At 44.7% G+C, this 16,866-nt stretch overlaps 1 protein-coding gene and 1 pseudogene across 2 annotated transcripts in view; one reads left to right on the forward strand and one right to left on the reverse strand.

Annotated features, from left to right (window-relative positions):
* Positions 1 to 16,866, reverse strand: part of LOC310867018 (phospholipid-transporting ATPase IH-like) — a 64,920-nt pseudogene that overhangs the window by 17,477 nt on the left and 30,577 nt on the right. The window contains exons 5-17 of the transcript XR_014571065.1: positions 16,132 to 16,235; positions 15,936 to 15,986; positions 15,743 to 15,807; positions 14,975 to 15,056; positions 14,680 to 14,830; positions 13,887 to 14,084; positions 12,871 to 13,044; positions 11,012 to 11,178; positions 10,061 to 10,132; positions 3,119 to 3,192; positions 2,905 to 3,008; positions 2,581 to 2,762; positions 301 to 537 (exon numbers count right to left, since the gene is read on the reverse strand). The product of XR_014571065.1 is annotated as a phospholipid-transporting ATPase IH-like (transcript). The remainder of the gene's footprint in view (positions 1 to 300; positions 538 to 2,580; positions 2,763 to 2,904; positions 3,009 to 3,118; positions 3,193 to 10,060; positions 10,133 to 11,011; positions 11,179 to 12,870; positions 13,045 to 13,886; positions 14,085 to 14,679; positions 14,831 to 14,974; positions 15,057 to 15,742; positions 15,808 to 15,935; positions 15,987 to 16,131; positions 16,236 to 16,866) is intronic.
* LOC310866407 (kelch domain-containing protein 3-like) lies at positions 6,480 to 7,559 on the forward strand (the record flags this gene model as incomplete). The annotated part of the gene is made up of 1 exon (XM_083776013.1): positions 6,480 to 7,559. The coding sequence occupies one exon, from the start codon at positions 6,480 to 6,482 to the stop codon at positions 7,557 to 7,559; it is 1,080 nt and encodes a 359-aa protein (XP_083632139.1).

The raw sequence follows: 16,866 nt of genomic DNA on the forward strand, positions 1-16,866 counted from the left end.
TTGCATGCTGAAAATAGCAGATAAACAATCTCACAACGCGTCGCAGCGCCAAAGTGTAAAATATGTCATTACAACGACATCAAGGCCTGTCAAAACACATTTTAGTCGACTAAATCAACTGTAGATTTAGTCGACTAAAATCTCATGACACTTAGTCGACAAAAACTAGACTAACACTAATACATTCCTGGTGACTAAAATGTGACTAAGACTAAGTGAAAACTATTCAGGAGACTATGACTAAAACTAAAATAGAAATTTGCAGCCAAAAACAACACTGCCTCCGTTGGGCTCCGTTACCCGGACATGGAGGAGCGCTGCTGGAGCACCGTCCGGCTCAGCTCCAACAGCACGTGGTGGAGGCTCTGCTCCTCCGTGCGCTTCTTGGTGAGCTCCAGGACCCGCGTGCTGCGGCGGAACAGCTTGCTGGCGTAGCAGGTGGCCGCCGCCGTCTCCATCTTGTCCCCGGTGAGGACCCACACCTTGATGCCGGCCTTGTGGAGCGACTCGATGGTGTCCGCCGCTTTCTCCTGGAGCCTAGCCGTGGGCAGTGGCACAACAACAACAACGCGGCAATTAATAGACCTGAGATCAGATTCTAAAAATGTCTATTACAGTACATCCTGTCAGTTTCATTATTAACCCATTCTGACCCGAGATCAGATTCTGAAAGTGTCTTCGATTTTTCAAAAATAGCAGACCTACAAGCTCGTAGCGCGCCACTCACCAAAAGGGGTTCCCGCGCAAAATGGGTTAAGTCACTCATTTCATAGGCAGCGGTCGATGGGTTAAGACGACCATGAATTCAACTTGTCCACATTTATTTATATATAGATTTTTTCTTTGTCATTTTATGCTTTATTTATTAGATTGGAAGGACTAGAGAGTAGGGATGTGCTCAGCAAATCCATTTGTAGTGTAGTTTTTTTTTTCTTTACCGACGACACGTCAAAAATGAAGGGAACCGAGCACATTTTCTGTAAAGCAAAACCTTGTCAGAACAGATTACGAGCATATAAAAGCCATTTCAAATGCTTAACATCAATATTAACAGTCAATAAATATAATATTCTTATTTCAAATGCCACAAAAAAAAGTAGTGAATTTTGAGTCCTTGCCTTATGCATCATTAAGTAAAGAAATGCGTTGAAAAAAAACTGGGGAAAGCCGTGGTTCATTCGACTTCGCCAAATGGACTTATGCTCTAGTGAATTCTGATGGACTTTCCATGCGGATGTGTTTTTTTTTGGGGGGGGGAGAAGGTAATTTATTTTCCCAGTGAGTGACACATTGGAAGCTACAGTATACTGTCACATTATAACGCTTCTTTATAGCTGCAATTCAGCGAACTAAAGAACCTTGAGCACTTCAGGAAGCAGAAGGATCGGTATCAACAAGCGAGCTCTGACTGCAGTGGGATTTTACTTTAAAACACTTTCCCTCCCATTCACAAGTTACACGAGGTGAATGGCTGTAGAACAGCTTCCCTCCCTCCCTTGTTTAATTTGCGGGGTTTTTGTTTTCACGTACATCCCTAGTAGAGAATCAGGAAACCAAGGGCAGAGACAAGAGAGAGTCGCACTTAACCCATTCTGAACGGGAACCCATTTTGGTGTTAGCATTATGTTATGCTTTAGCTATTGAAAAATAGCAGATCTACAAGCTCATAGCGCGCCACCGAGTGGCGCGCTACGAGCTTGTAGGTCTGCTATTTTTGAAAAATCGAAGAACGACTGACATAGAAACATATCTTTAGATTGTGGGGGCCTAAATAATATAGTAGTTTTTTATCAATATTTGATCAATGTCACCATGGTCCACACACTACAAAATTACAGCAAATTGCCAAAAGGGCAGGGGGTGATCTAGCACCCCCTAGTGTCTATCTGTGCACGCCACTGAGAATCAGGAAACCAAGGGCAGAGACAAGAGAGAGTCGCACTCAAACTCGTGTCCCCGCAGCCCACATGGTCCATGCACCGTACCAGACGAGCCACCAGACACCCCCCGACTGCCGATAATTAATCCTCTCCCGTTCAATGAGATCACTTGTTTCATCTCAAAGACAACAAGCTGTCAACGTGCTGATCGATCAGTTCGGGGGAGAAATCGTTACTCAATTGAGCAGTGTTGGAATTAGTATTGGTCAAAGAAAAAAAGGAAAAATCGCTGGGCAGAATTAAAAGAAAAAAGGTCACGTAAATCCGAGATGGAAATGATTCCCGTTCTTCCCCCGTGACAGAGTTGTGGCAATACTTTGGTTACAGTATGACTCGCCCAAGTCTCTGCCGTTAACAACCCATTTAGAACGATTAAAAAAAATGTCCTTCTAATCATTAGAAGGACATTTTTTTAAATCGTTAGGTAGGTTTTTTTTCAGAAAACCGAAGACATTAGAATCTAATGTCTTCGGTTTTCTGAAAAACCTATGTTTCTGTGTCAGCGGTGCTCAACCTTTTTCACGTCAAGGACCCCCAGAATTATTATATGTATTTGGCCTGCGGACGGGTTAATCCGACAACCATTATTTAAACCGTTCTCTCCCTCTGGCACTCTCTCTCTCGAACAACAACAACAAACCTGTCTTCCACAGCCGTAGCCCCCAAAAGCACAAAGTCCCTCTCGATGACGTCATAGGCCTGTGCCAGCCTCTGCTCCCTGTCCTGCAGGGCCAGTTTGGCGTCGGTCAGGTGCTGACAGGCCTCCCCGTATTCCGTCGGAGACAGCCTCCGATAGGCCACGCACAGAGTCCGCAGCCCCTCCTGTGTGTTGAAGCACAGTGACGAAGACAGACGGTGGACGGTAGAATCGGGGGAAGCAAGATAATTGGTCGTCCCGTATAACGTTACGTCGGTTGTGAATGCTCTAATGACGACGGGCGACGTCCGTGTTATATATACTCACCACGGCATTCTGCTCCACGCGCGCTTTCACCTGCTCAACCTTTCCGGAAACCACTCGCGGAAAGATGGACGAGTCTGCCCCCTTACAGAACAGCAAATACTCCCCTGAGGATACAAACAGGCAAACGCATAAATATATCCAAGGACATGCATACGATATTTGTACAGTACATAACGCCTGTGTGTGTGTGCATGTGTGTGTGTGTGTCTCTGACCTGAGCTAGACTTGACTATGACGCTCATTCTCCTCCTGACAGAGTCAAAGTTCAGTACATGTAGCAGCTCAAACCTGAGGAAGGAGCAGAATTCAAAATGAACAACCATCGCCTCTTCAACAGGAGACAGTAGCCAGAGCCAGATTCTCATTACAGGGGATACATCGCTGCGGATCAAAGTTTAGACTTTTATAAGGTCTCAAGAGATGGCAGTTTGTCTCATTTTGAAGGGAATAAGGACTATTAAGCGTGTGCACGGCGGCATGTGCGTCGGATCCGTGTGGAGGCTGTCGAACAGACAAAAGAAAAGAATAATAATAATTGGTTAAAGGACCACTTCACCACTTTTCAACCTATCTTCATATAATTGGTCCTCACTAATTCCACACATTGTTTCATGATAAAATGCCACCATTTTTTTCCTACTCGGTCTGTGTCTCACTCTCTGATCGTCTGCACCTTTGTTAAATTGACGCACACATGCACACCCACACACACACTCCTCTCTCTCTCTCTCTGTCGCTCTAATTAATTAGTCTCATGTGCAGCAGCTGCGCACAGTTTCCTCCCGGGAGCTGCCTATGCCATATAGAATAGAAAGCATAGAAATAGAATAGAAAAGAAAAGAAAGCATAGAAATAGAATAGAATAGAATAGAATAGAATAGAAATAGAATAGAATAGAAAGTATAGGTGAGTTCCAGCTTACAGACTGAGTAGCAAAAATGTTTTTGGCATTTTAGTGAGGACCAATTATATGACGGTAGGTTGAAAAGTGATGAAGTGGTCCTTTAATGGATTAAAGAAAGACGTAATTTCACGTTCTGGCACAGGCGGGGGGAGGAGACATTAACGTAATTCCGCGTCCCTGCCTTTTATTGTGTTAAAAGTGGTCAAACACTGAACGAGGTCTGTGGTAAATTTGTTTCAGGGGAGTCAAGTATACTTTTCCCCCCTGTGTCCCTCACAAAAAACATGCAGTAATCCTGGTCTCTAAAACTACCTCCCCCTGGCCAGCCGGGGCGCCTGATGGAGGGGAAAGGAACTGGTTGGAATAACGTGTTCCTTCCACGCGCTACGTCCAGCCGGGGAAACTCTCCCGTCAGGTGAAAAGAAGCGGCTTGGACTCCTCATGCATAGAAGGAAGCATGAGGCCAGTCCGCTGCCCTCCCCAGGTTGGCAGAGGGTGAAAAGATGTGTTGCAAAATCGTGGGATAAAATCTTGTGCCAATGGGATAATAAAACATAATTTTTGAGGGAGCCCTGGCCCCTGGCCAAGATAGCATACAGCGAACATCGAAAGCACATATAGCAAAACGTACAGTAGAAACTCACAGAATCATATGCCCAGTAATTGACAAACAAAAGGAAACCAGAAATCTATCTAAGGAAGCAATTACACATTCCAATCGAATCTCCCACCATAACCCTTAATGACATTTTGGAAAGTCATAATGGGGTGGTTCCAGGCCGCAGGGGCAGTGGACATAAAGTAATACGATAATTAACCCATTTTGACCCAAGGCCGATTCAAAAAAATGTCTTCTAAATCCTGACAGATTTCTGAAAAACCTATGTCAGTGGTTCTCAAACCTTTCCATGTCAAGGACCCCCAGAATGATCTGAATTTGGCCACGGACCCCCATCTGAAAAGATGTAGTTCCAGGCACCCCCAGGAGCAAAGAGTTAAAAACATTCACTGTGACAGAATATATTCAAAGATTTGCGGCACATTTTCACCATAAAAAAAAAAAAAGCAGATCTACAAGATCGTAGCGCGGCACTCGGTGATGCGCTATGAGCTTGTAGATCTGCTATTTTTCCAATAGCTAAAGTTTTAAATAAACACCAAAACGGGTTCCCGTCCAGAATGGATTAAATCTGACTGCCCTGCAAGGTTAGGTTACAACGTAAGGAAGATAAACTACCGTCTTCCTGGCATTAGTCATCAGCAGCATTCATTTAGATTTGTAGCATTCAACACAAGTTACACATCTCTGACTATGATACCAAAAGCAGACAAAATATTGAGAATAGTAAGAGTGGATATATATCCCGATGTGACGCGTTGTGAGCTTGTAGATACACTGTTCTTTTTAAACATTTTTAAAGACAAATTAGTAGAGTCGCTGCTTGTTCGCCTGGAAAGGAGCCAGCTATGCTACAATGTCCAATGCCAAAACAATTAAAATGTCATGATGACAGGCGTGGCCACACTTGGCCACTGTAGCTTTTGTCACTGCCCGTTTGAACCAGGATTTAGCTTCTTTTCTTAATGAATCCCTCAAAATACCTCTTCTACTCCATTGTGGAGACCAGGGACGTGCACTCAAACATCAACGGGGGCTTCAGCCCCTGCCCTTTTACCCGGCTGTAAAACAACCGCCAGGAGGCAGCATTCAGGAGAATTGCTTTTGAAATCCATACCGTACACCGCATCTCCACTAGCTAAAGAGTGCTGGCTTGCGCCCCGAAAACAGCTGATTTACAAGCTCTCAACGCGTCGCAGCGCAACGCGTTGTGAGCTTGTAGATCTGCTATTTTTGTCCAAAAGTGCCCTCATACGGGATTTTAGGCCCTGCCCCTCTAACACTCTCTGCACGTCCCTGGGGTGGAGACTATTAACCCATTCTGACCTGAGATCAGATTCATACGAGGTTTCCACTGGACACACACTGGTCTGATTAACCCATTCTGACCTGAGATCAGATTCTAAAAATGTCAGTCGTTCTTCGATTTTTCAAAAATAGCAGACCTACAAGCTCATATCGCGCCACTCGGTGGCGCGATATGAGCTTGTAGATCTGCTATTTTTAAATAGCAAAAGCATAACGTAATGCTAACACCAAAATGGGTGCCCGTTCAGAATGGGTTAATGTAAAGATGGCTATCACACAAGCGCTTCATATGGTTCGAAACATTATACTCTCTCACAAAACCTCTGTCCAACAGAATCCGCTAACTATCGCTCCCACAACGGTGGCCTGGAACATTTTTGATCTGATTAAGCAATTTCTAAAAAACAAACCGATCCCCGTCATTCTAACGGCTTTGTCTAATCCTGAATGTTAGCCACATGGGAGCCGTCTTCTTGTCTAGCGAGTACCATAGTCATCATTATGGTCAATTGATCACTACTGGTGACCAATTGACCATATTAGGGAGATCAACGGGCATCGTCTTCCTTGATTGGTCAACGCAAACCATCGGCTTCACGGATTGGACAAACCTTGCGTGGTGTTTGTGTCTCTGTGCGAATATAAGTGAAGACGCAGAATATTCCATGCATTTACACATCAGGACTTGACCAATAGCATTCCATTGACCAATAGGATTCATCCACTGTGGTGCTGTTGTGAGTAATGTTACGCTGGGCGGTGCATCTGAGAGGACCAGAAACAGCCAATCAGAGAGCTGTGACAGTGAGGCACTGTGTGTACTCCTTTGGAGGTGACAAGGATCACATTGATGTGCACGTCTTCAACACAGTGTCTTTGATCTGGAGGAAGTTGACCCCAGAGACTCCTGGAAGAGGAGAACGCCACCTTGAGGTTCCATTAACGCGCAACGGCCACACAGCTGTGCTGATAGAATATACTGTCTACCTCTGGGGAGGGAGGAATGACCAAGGTTACTGCACCAAGCTTTATGCATTTGATGTTGACACCCACACATGGTTCAAACCACAGGTTTCTGGGACCGTTCCAGAGGGGAGGATCTACCACTCAGCCTGTGTCTTGGGGAAAGTTATCTTTATCCATGGAGGATTCACCAAGACTGGCTACACTAATGACATCTACAAGTTGGACACCAACACAATGGTCTGGTCTTTAATTAACGCCAGAGGAACTCCATCTCCTACTTCATCATGTCACTCTGCCACCATCATCGGGACAAAGATCTTTGTATTCGGGGGCGGGGCCGGGGATACTACTACGATTCAGTACCACAACACCATCAGAGTGTTTGACACAGAGACCAACCACTGGGTGAACACACCTTCTACACAGCTTCTGCCAGGAGATCGCTGGGATCATTCAGCCTTTACCTACAATGGAGAGCTGTACATATTTGGTGGCTGGAGACATGCCCATTCCTTCAATGATCTGTGGAAATTCAGTCCAGAAACCTTCTCCTGGAAGAAGGTCGAGCCAAAGGGGGACAGGCCGTGTTCAGGGAGGTTTGATAGGTGCTGTTGCATGGTGGGAGATCGTATCATCCTCTTTGGAAGCAACAACACCCCTGGTGCCCTGTATGTCTTAGACTTCAGTCCTAGCCTCAAGACATTATGTAAGCTGTCAGTTATTCAGTACGATCTGGAGCAGTCTGAACTCACACACAACATCAGGTGGGAACTGGCAGCCATGACTGGCAAAAATGAACAACAAAAAGAATCCCCAAATTATCAAACACCGAGGCGGAAAAAATATATATATATATAAAAATATGCGAAGCCATGATGACTACCAACTAGGCATGTAACGATATATCGTATATCGATTTTCAAATATATATTACATATTAATAATGTAATGTAAACATACAGCATTTTTAAATTTAGCAATTAAAAGCATGGGTCTAAAATTACAAGTAACTTCATGGAATAAATTATAGCCTACTTGCAGTGTTAGCTGCAAGTAGTAGGGCATTCATCAAAAAATCGATTTATCGATTTATCGATAAATTATCACGAGTCGACTCGCAGCAGCGCGAGTCGAAAGTTGAGCTTTTTTTTTTTTTTTTTTCTCCCCTTTTTTCATTGCATTCAGAACGCGCCCTTAATTAAAAACCAAATGCAGCTGTGTAGGCTATGTGGCTCTCAGCGCGCGGTGTCCCACTATTGAGACTGGCTGAAGTCTGTTTGAACTGCAGCGCTGTGTCAGAGAAGTAACAGATAGAAGCACGCAAACGTTACCCCCAAACGTTACCCCCAAACGATATCCCCCTCACCTCCGTGCTGGAAATATAACGTCTGGGTTCCCGAGGCTACATTCATGCTGACGCAATGACTGTCTGTTTCTGGCTAAGCTTTACACGCAGGGCACATGAACCTCTCCGTCTCCGGTCAGTGCGGGTTGTTGTTTATTTGCATGGCTCAGAAAATGAGTAACAAACTAACATGAGAACGTTATCGAGTTGTTGGAGGAGGAGGAGGAGAATAATAATGTTATATCTCTTATTGTGTGCTGCACTGCTGCTGCGCTGTGTGCCAATACCACTACTTTACCTGGATAACATCATCTTTTCATTTTGACATGATTCACATGAAATAATAATCCTGTACCGGAACCGCGTGTAGCGTTTGGTTTCATTAACTCGATCGTCACAAAATAGCCTACAGCTGCTGCTGCTAAAGATACCAAAGATTGGACATTTTTAAACGACGCAAAACTTAGAATTCCCCTCTTGCGTACCAGTGCCACGTGTCCCGCGGACCGGCACCGGTGTTTGGGAACCTCTGATATAGATGATGCATGCACTGTGACTGTGTCATATTGGAGAGGCCACTGAATGCGCAGTGCTTTGTTTGACATGCTCCGTATTTGAGCGCGCGGCACCTCCACCCGCCCCTGTCAAATACCCCCCCCCCCCGCGCGTCCGCGTCCGCCCCCCCCCCCCCCCCCCCCCCCCCCGCCGCCAGAAACGATAAATCGATACTTTACTGTCTGACAAGTCGACTGGGAAAAATCTCAAGTCGTTAATGCCCTAGCAAGTAGTAGGGAGTGGTTAGTGGATGTGGGGAGTGTTTTTTTTTTTATATATATATTTTTTATCCCACAATTTTGTAACCCATTTTTCACACCTGTGTCATCTAATGTGATCCTGGGCTCTACACACCCTCCGCCAACCTGGGGAGAGCAACGGACTTAACTCATGCTTCCTTCATGCTTGAGTGTCCAAGTTGCTCCTTTACACCTGACGGGGGGGGAGTTTCCCTGTTTGGACGTAGCGTGTGGAAGGAACACATTATTCCAACCAGTTCCTTTCCCCTCCATCAGGCGCCCCGGCTGGCCAGGGGGAGGCAGTTTAGAGACCAGGATTACTGCATGTTTTTGTGAGGGTACCTACCCTAGGGGACACGGGGAGAACATGCAAACTCTACACAGAAAGGCCCTTTCGCCAACCCCGCCTTCGGGTATGGGCACTGATGACGCGGAGGAGGAAACTCGCCGCCAGCACCCACAGCGCCCCGAGCGGGAATCGAACCCAGGACCTTCTAACTGTGAGGCGACAGCACTACCAACTGTGCCACCGTGCCCCGATGTGGGGAGTGTTTATGCAAGTATCTATTGTCACACACATTCCTGGGCTCAAATTATTTGAAAACTTTGAAGGGGGAATTCTCTAATTTGACATTTCTGGTTTAACAAGTTTCAAATGGTCATATCTTCTTCATTTCCCCCCCAATTTCAATGAGCAATACATCATATGAAAGGTTACAGTGTGCAGTTTCATAATATGTAAAGAACTGAAAAATGACCTTGGCCCCCTTGTATATCAAAGTCAAACTACTGTCCCCGGTCACATATGACAATGTGTTCATTATAATATCACTGCAAATCTCTCTGACTCTCTCTCTCCCACAAACACACACACACAGTTAACCCGGGAACCCCTTTTGGTGTTAGCATTATGTTATGCTTTAGCTATTGAAAAATAGCAGATCTACAAGCTCATAGCGCGCCACCGAGTGGCGCGCTACGAGCTTGTAGGTCTGCTATTTTAGAAAAATCGAAGAACGACTGACATAGAAACATGGCTTTTTCAGAAAACTGTCAGGAAGACATTTTTAGAATCTGATCTCAGGTCAGAATGGGTTAAGTTACGTAGAATGTGCTGCATTGGTAGGTAAGGACGGGAGACACTTTTGCGTGTTTTAGTCACTTAGTTACTTGCAGTGACTAAGTGACTAACATGTTTTTGTTTTTTTTATCAGTCCTACCTCTCAATCTCATCATCTTTGTTGAGAATCTCCATGTAACTGTCTTTGAGTCTTAGATAGGTGTAACCCAACCTGAGAGAGTAGAGGGAGAGAGACACACAGAAAGGGGAAGACAGAGAAAATGCAAGAGAAAAGAGAAAGTCAGATAACAGGACAAAAACATAAAATATCCCCATTAAGTAATTAACAGTCACCGCCATAACTAGGAAAGGAGTCTGACTACTGTAGCGCAAGGAGAAAGAAAGTAACACTTCTGTTTTTTTTAATAACATCTCAAATGAATTGCACATTGTTATGCATTTTCGTTTGACAGCCATAATACTGGTCGACAGCCGGAATGTAGACCCGGGTGAGCAGGGTCTACATAGGTGTCCGCCGTGAGGAGGAAGAACCAAAAAAAACCCACGTGAGGCCTTTAGGAGGGCCATTCAAGCCGCAAGTGGAGCCTGCGGCACCACCGTTTCCCTGCCGGTGGAGCCTGCAGAATCCACCACTCCCGAATGAAGTGTCTGGTTGCTGGGAATCTGGTGCAACGCACAGGTCCTGGCTGCACCTGGTGAGAGCAGGAGTGGACCTGGTGAGGTGTAGGAGGTGCCCGGGCCAGGAGTCAACCCACAGTGCCTATAGTCCCTCCCTACACGCACCGGATGGCCCACCCAGTGCCAGCAGAGTAGTTCTGGAGCAGCAGATTGTGTGTCCCTGGTTTTTTCCCTAATGGGAAAGCTACTGGGACGTAAGTCGGGACTTGATCGCCCCGGGCTGGGTCACTCGAGTGAGGGGTATGATGTTGTGAGGCCCGAAACCCTTGGTATAAATCACTGACGAGAGGATACGTCCCAGGTGCATCCATGCGATGTTTTTGTCTCCACCATACTATTTTTTGACAGCCATAAACCTATAATATATATATATATATATATAATATATACACGAGAGAGAAAGGTGTCGTACCGCTTCATTCCCTCCACCAGTGCCACCTCATCGGGTGAGGAGGAGATGTAGGAGGAGGTGGGCCTGCCCTGGTGGATGCCTCGCTTGATGCCGTCCACCGTCTCCTCCTCCTTCACCTGCACCGTGTGGCACAGGCACAGCGCCCGGAAGAACAGGTCCTCGTGCTCCTGGGGGGCGCAAGCAGCGAGCATACAGTATAGGACCACTTATAACACATTTAGACCCGAGAAAATATTCTACAAATGTCTTCGAAATCCTGACGGCTTTCTGAAAAAAACCATGTTTCTATGTCAGCAATCTGAGAATCCCATCGTCAAATATTGGGGAAAACAGCGCCTCCCCCTGTTGTTCCTCGAAACGCGAGGCAACAGTCTGTCTTGAGAGACTACTATGTCAGTGGTTCTCAAACATTTTCATGTCAAGGACCCCCGAAAATATATGTACTGTAATTGGCCGCCGACCCCCCATCTGAAAATATGTAGTTCCAGGAACCCCTCAAAAGCAAAAAACGTTTGCTCTGAAGAAATATATATTCAAAGATTTGTGCCACATTTTCACGATTAAAAAAAAATAGCAGACGATAGCTCGTAGCGCGTCACCGAGTGGCGCCCTACGAGCTTGTAGATCTACTATTTTTCAATAGCTAAAGCTATAACACAATGCTTAAAAACACGCCCAGTTAAACCCATTGAGGACTGAGACCACATTCTACAAAATGTCTTCTAAATGTGGTTCCCAAAGTGGGGTACCGGGGACCCCCAGGGGTCCTTGAGGGAGTTCCAGGGGGTCCCCCCAGCTAAATGATAGTTAGGAACCAAATGGACCCTTATGGGTCTGTAACTCAGGGAGTTTGGTTCCATTTTGGTTTGGTTCCATTTGTACACTCTCAAGAGTTCAATTAACTTTGATTTAAATAAAATATAATGTAGGGTCTCAGAGATAGAAATGCCATTAAATGGGGGTCCGTAACACATATTGTTTGCATTTTATTATTATCCTGTCTGTGTGTGATCTCCTATAATTACAGCATTTATCTACTGTTTTTATTTACTGAGTTGGCAACACATACTGTAATGTTCAATTGTTTGTCTTTTTGCTTTCTGTATGTCCTTGTCTATTTCTGTTCATGAAAAATGGCTAGAGCCGTAAAAGTCTTCTCTTAAGTTATGGGGGTCCCTGGCATATCTTTTCAAATGGAGGTCCGTGGGCTAATTAGTATCAATTTGGGAAAGTTTGGGAACCACTGTTCTAAGTCATGACAGTTTTCTGAAAGATTTATTTTTTTATAAACTATGTTTCTAAACTTTCTATATCAGTGTTTCTCAAACATTTTCATGTCAAGGACCCCAAAAAAATTATGTAATTGGCCGCAGACCTCCATCTGAAAATATGTTGTTCCAGGGACCCCCCCCCCCCCCCCCAGAAGCAAAGATTTGAGTTAAAAACTGAAAGAATATATATTCAAAGATTTGCGACACATTTTCACAATTATTTAGAAAATAGCAGATCTACACTCTAAAATATGTTGTTCCAGGGACCTCCCCAGAAGCAAAGATTTGAGTTAAAAAACGTTCACTCTGTAACAATATATTATGTTCAAAGATTTCAGGCACATTTTCACGATCTTTGAAAAAATATCAGACCTACAAGCCCTATGAGCTTGTAGATCTGCAATATTCCAAGTATAAAACGATGCTTTAAAAAAACAGCAAAAGGGATTCCGGTCCTGAATGGTTACCGAAAATACTCTCATGTGCACATTATGCAAACAACAGCAGGGCTCGTTTCATAATCACAATTCACTTACAGTAGCATGATGTAGGACTGTCATATGATGACATATCATTAATTATACATACCCTCCTGTAGCCTCCGGGCGAGGAATCGATCATATCTATGCTGGAGGCAGCGCTGAGGATCTGACCGTTGCAGATAGCGTGGGGGACGTAGACGTTTCCGTCCACGCAGCACTCGATAAACTCCATGTTGTTCTCCGTCAGAGTGCCCGTCTTATCAGTGAACACGTATTCCACCTGGAGGAGGAGGGATTATTATCCCAGGGGGCAAATTGAGGGTCCGTCGCTAAATTGTTTGCGTGCAAGATTGTGGGCAGATATGACTGTTTGTTTTTGTACTTGGGTGGCACGAGGAAAAGACTGCAACACTAATCTGTAATTTGCGGGGGGGGAAAAAGTCCCGATACCATATATTTTAACCCATTCTGACCCGAGATCAGATTCTAAAAATGTATATTACATCCTGACAGTTTCATTATTAACCCATTCTGACCTGAGATCAGATTCTAAAAGTGTCTTCGATTTTTCAAAAATAGCAGACCTACAAGCTCGTATCGCGCCACTCGGTGGCGCGATAATTATGAGCTTGTAGATCTGCTATTTTTCAACAGCTAAAGCATAACATGATGCCAACACCAAAATGGGTGCCCGGTCAGAATGGGTTAAGAACGAGTACGAGTACAAGTACTTAATTTGTAGTACTCGCCGATACCGAGTACCGAATTTTTATTTTTGCTTATTTTACCCCTTTCTTTCTCAAAGATGCAAATGGATCTCCGATCTACACTTTGTCAGTTTTTCAAATGTATGCTTGTAGATCGGCTGTTTTTGGCGATTTGCTGCAGTGCTGGGTCAGACTTGCTCCCGTTGCATTTGTTCAGCGTAGTGTCTGGATGTTTTGGTACTCAGGTCAAAGTATCGGTGCCGGTTCCGAGTACCGAGTACGAGTACTTGAGGGTGGTATATCGGCCCGAGTACCCGATACCAGTATCAGTATCGGAAAACAACTCTAAAAAAAAAAACCCTGTTGTTTGTATAGGAGACGGAGTGTGTGCAGTGCACGCATGGGCTTTTTCTACCTGTCCGAGTTCCTCGTTGAGGTCGGACGTGTTGACCTGCGCTCCCATCCCCAGTTCCTCGTCGTACATCTCCTCGTCCAAGGCGATGAAATAGGAGCCCAGGAACTTCTGCATCTCCACCGTCACGTACATGGACACCGGGATGATGTAATTAAACAAGACCATGAAGGCCAGGAAGTCTGTGAACGCTCGGATCACCTGCCCGAGAGAGAGAGAGAGAGAGAGAGAGAGAGAGAGAGAGAGAGAGAGGAATATTATTACAAAACATATACAACAAACACTTCAGCCCTTTTGACATTTTGGCCATTTGAAAATAGCCGATCTACAAGCTCACAATGCGTCGCGATGGGACGCATTCAGAGCTTGTAGATCGGCTACTTTCAAAATGTGAAAACTGGAAATGAGACATTTCTGCATAAAGAGTACTTTCTTCTTTTGGTACTCTTAAGTACATAGTATTTCTATATTGCAGTATTGATACTTTTACTTAACCCATTCTGGGTGGGAACCCCTTTTGGTGTTAGCATTACCTTATGCTTTAGCTATTGAAAAATAGCAGATCTACAAGCTCATAGCGCGCCACCGAGTGGCGCGCTACGAGCTTGTAGGTCTGCTATTTTTGAAAAATCAAAGAACGACTGACATAGAAACATAGCTTATTCAGAAAACTGTCAGGATGTAGAAGGCATTTTTTTAATCTGATCTCAGGTCAGATTGGGTTAAGTACTTTGAGTACTTTTTCCCCAGCCACTGATTCATGGGTAATGTAGTGTTTTTGGTGGACTTGACTGACCATGTGCCGCTGGCGTTCCACCTCGGTCCGTTGGTTGTACCAGGGCTCGTCGCGGTCGGGGGACCACTGCCAGGCGTACTTCAGAACCGTGTTGATCAGAGCTTTACTGATCAGGATGCACAGGTACACTATCAGGAAGGCATTCATCGATCTATAGAGGCGGACATGAGGGAGCAATGATGAGGCGCAAGAAGATGAGGAGATACTGTGGCAAAGTTGCAACTGCGGCCAAATGACTGTCAGACGGATAGATTGAGGGGGAATTAGGAAATGAATGGAAAAATAAAATATTTACTTTTCCACAGCGGAGCGTTTTTGGGACTTGGACTGGTAGTTGAGCGCCATCTTGGTCTCCATGCCGGTGTAGATTGCGACGGCTGGGCGGAGGAGAGACAGACGTGTGGTTACAAAATGCGTTTAAGTATATATATTTTTAAATCCGTTCCAACTCTCCTTCCATCTTTGGAGAATGCTGAATCCAATTGCTTTGGCCCATTTCTTTTGGACCTCCCTAACTCCCATGGTGCCCACGAACAGGGCTAACCCTAGAATTTGGTCATATTTATCTAGATGAAAAAAAAAATAGTCAAGAGGTACCTTCCTAGACTCAGTTTTTGATGCGGACACCACCTAACCTCCTGTCTACATGTCTATGTCTAAGGCGCACAAAAAAGACAATTAAACTAACAACATGGCACCGTACATTCACCTTCATTTTTACTGAATTAGTAGACAATGCACGACAGATGTATTGCACCAGAAATAGCCAAATAGTTCATTTACATCTGCAGTCCTGGACTTCATCATAACACAAACATTATAAACAGTCCTAACAGACAAGAGAACACAAAAAAACATCTCAAATTAAACTACACGGCTTAAAAGCCCCGCACTAAAGAAGATGCCACAATTCACAGTAGTATCCATTAATGTCTCACAAAATCACACAACTTTAAAGGTGATCACAACAAAGGTTCATGACCTACATCTAAAACAAATAAACCGTTCTTACTAATGATTTGCACGACTGTTATTCCTTCAACCATTTCTTGTTCCACATTACCATAAATATGTTGCGTGTTCTTCAAGGTGGCTCCTCTGAGGAGCAAATTCTCAGCCCCTAGTGTCCTGGAAAGAACAAAAGAGAAGACAATTGACATTTAAATAAGTCATTTCATATAAACCCAAAGTAGAAGAGTTTGCATTGTACAATGAAAAAGGAAAGAAACCAGAGATGATAGCGTCATAAAGCTGACCTGGCGACAGGTTCTTCGTTGTCCTTATAAATATTGATGCGTCCGACAAATCTGTAAAGCACAATCAGATCATGCAAGACAATGAAACGCTGCGTGTGTGTGTGTGTGTGTGTGTGTGTGTGCACGCGTGTGTGTGCACGCGTGTGTGTGCAGCACAACATACATACTGTACGCAGCGATTGTGCGCGTCACTCACTTGTAGAGGTCAGGCTGCGGTTGTTCACATTCAATCGTGGCATGTAGAGAATCCACCTCCTGCTCCATTCTAAAGGCCATGGTATCTGGTACAGCATAATAGGTCTGAGGGAGAGGAAGAAGGGAAGAAGAAGGGAGACAAAGATGGGAAAATGCCACCCACTGTCTGTTGCTAATTAAGAGCTCAGCCCCTTCGGGCTCCAGCGGGCCTGTTTTCTGAACGACTGCAGGTGATACTGCAGGAATATTATAGTCAGTGGAGATGGAGCTTGTTGGGTCAGCAGCAACATGCAATGCTGGGATGACAAAGTGGACTTAGTTTCCGACCAGTGTTGACTTCGTCGACGAAAACTAAGACGCAAAATGTTTCGACGACTACCTTTTTTTCACTGGCGAAAACTAAACGGAAACTAAATGAAAACTAAGCGATGATGACTAAAACTAAGACTAAATATACTGACGATTTCGTCAACAAATAAAAACTAGACTAGAATGTTAGGAAGGGGAACTAGTGGACGAGAGATCCACTATAAGTCATTTTAGAATTAGTTGAATGCTGAAAATAGCCGATCTACGAGCCCACGACGTGTCGCAGCGCAAGTGAAGTGAAAGACGGCGTCAGGTGAAAGACGGCATTAAGACGTCATCAAGGCCCTCCGAAACACATTTTGTTCGACTAAATCAACTGTAGATTTTAGTCGACTAAAATCTTATATTTAGTCGACTGAAATTAGAC

This window comes from Protomyctophum parallelum, assembly GCF_964188405.1.
Source record: "Protomyctophum parallelum genome assembly, chromosome: 11".
NCBI classification, from domain to species: domain Eukaryota; kingdom Metazoa; phylum Chordata; class Actinopteri; order Myctophiformes; family Myctophidae; genus Protomyctophum; species Protomyctophum parallelum.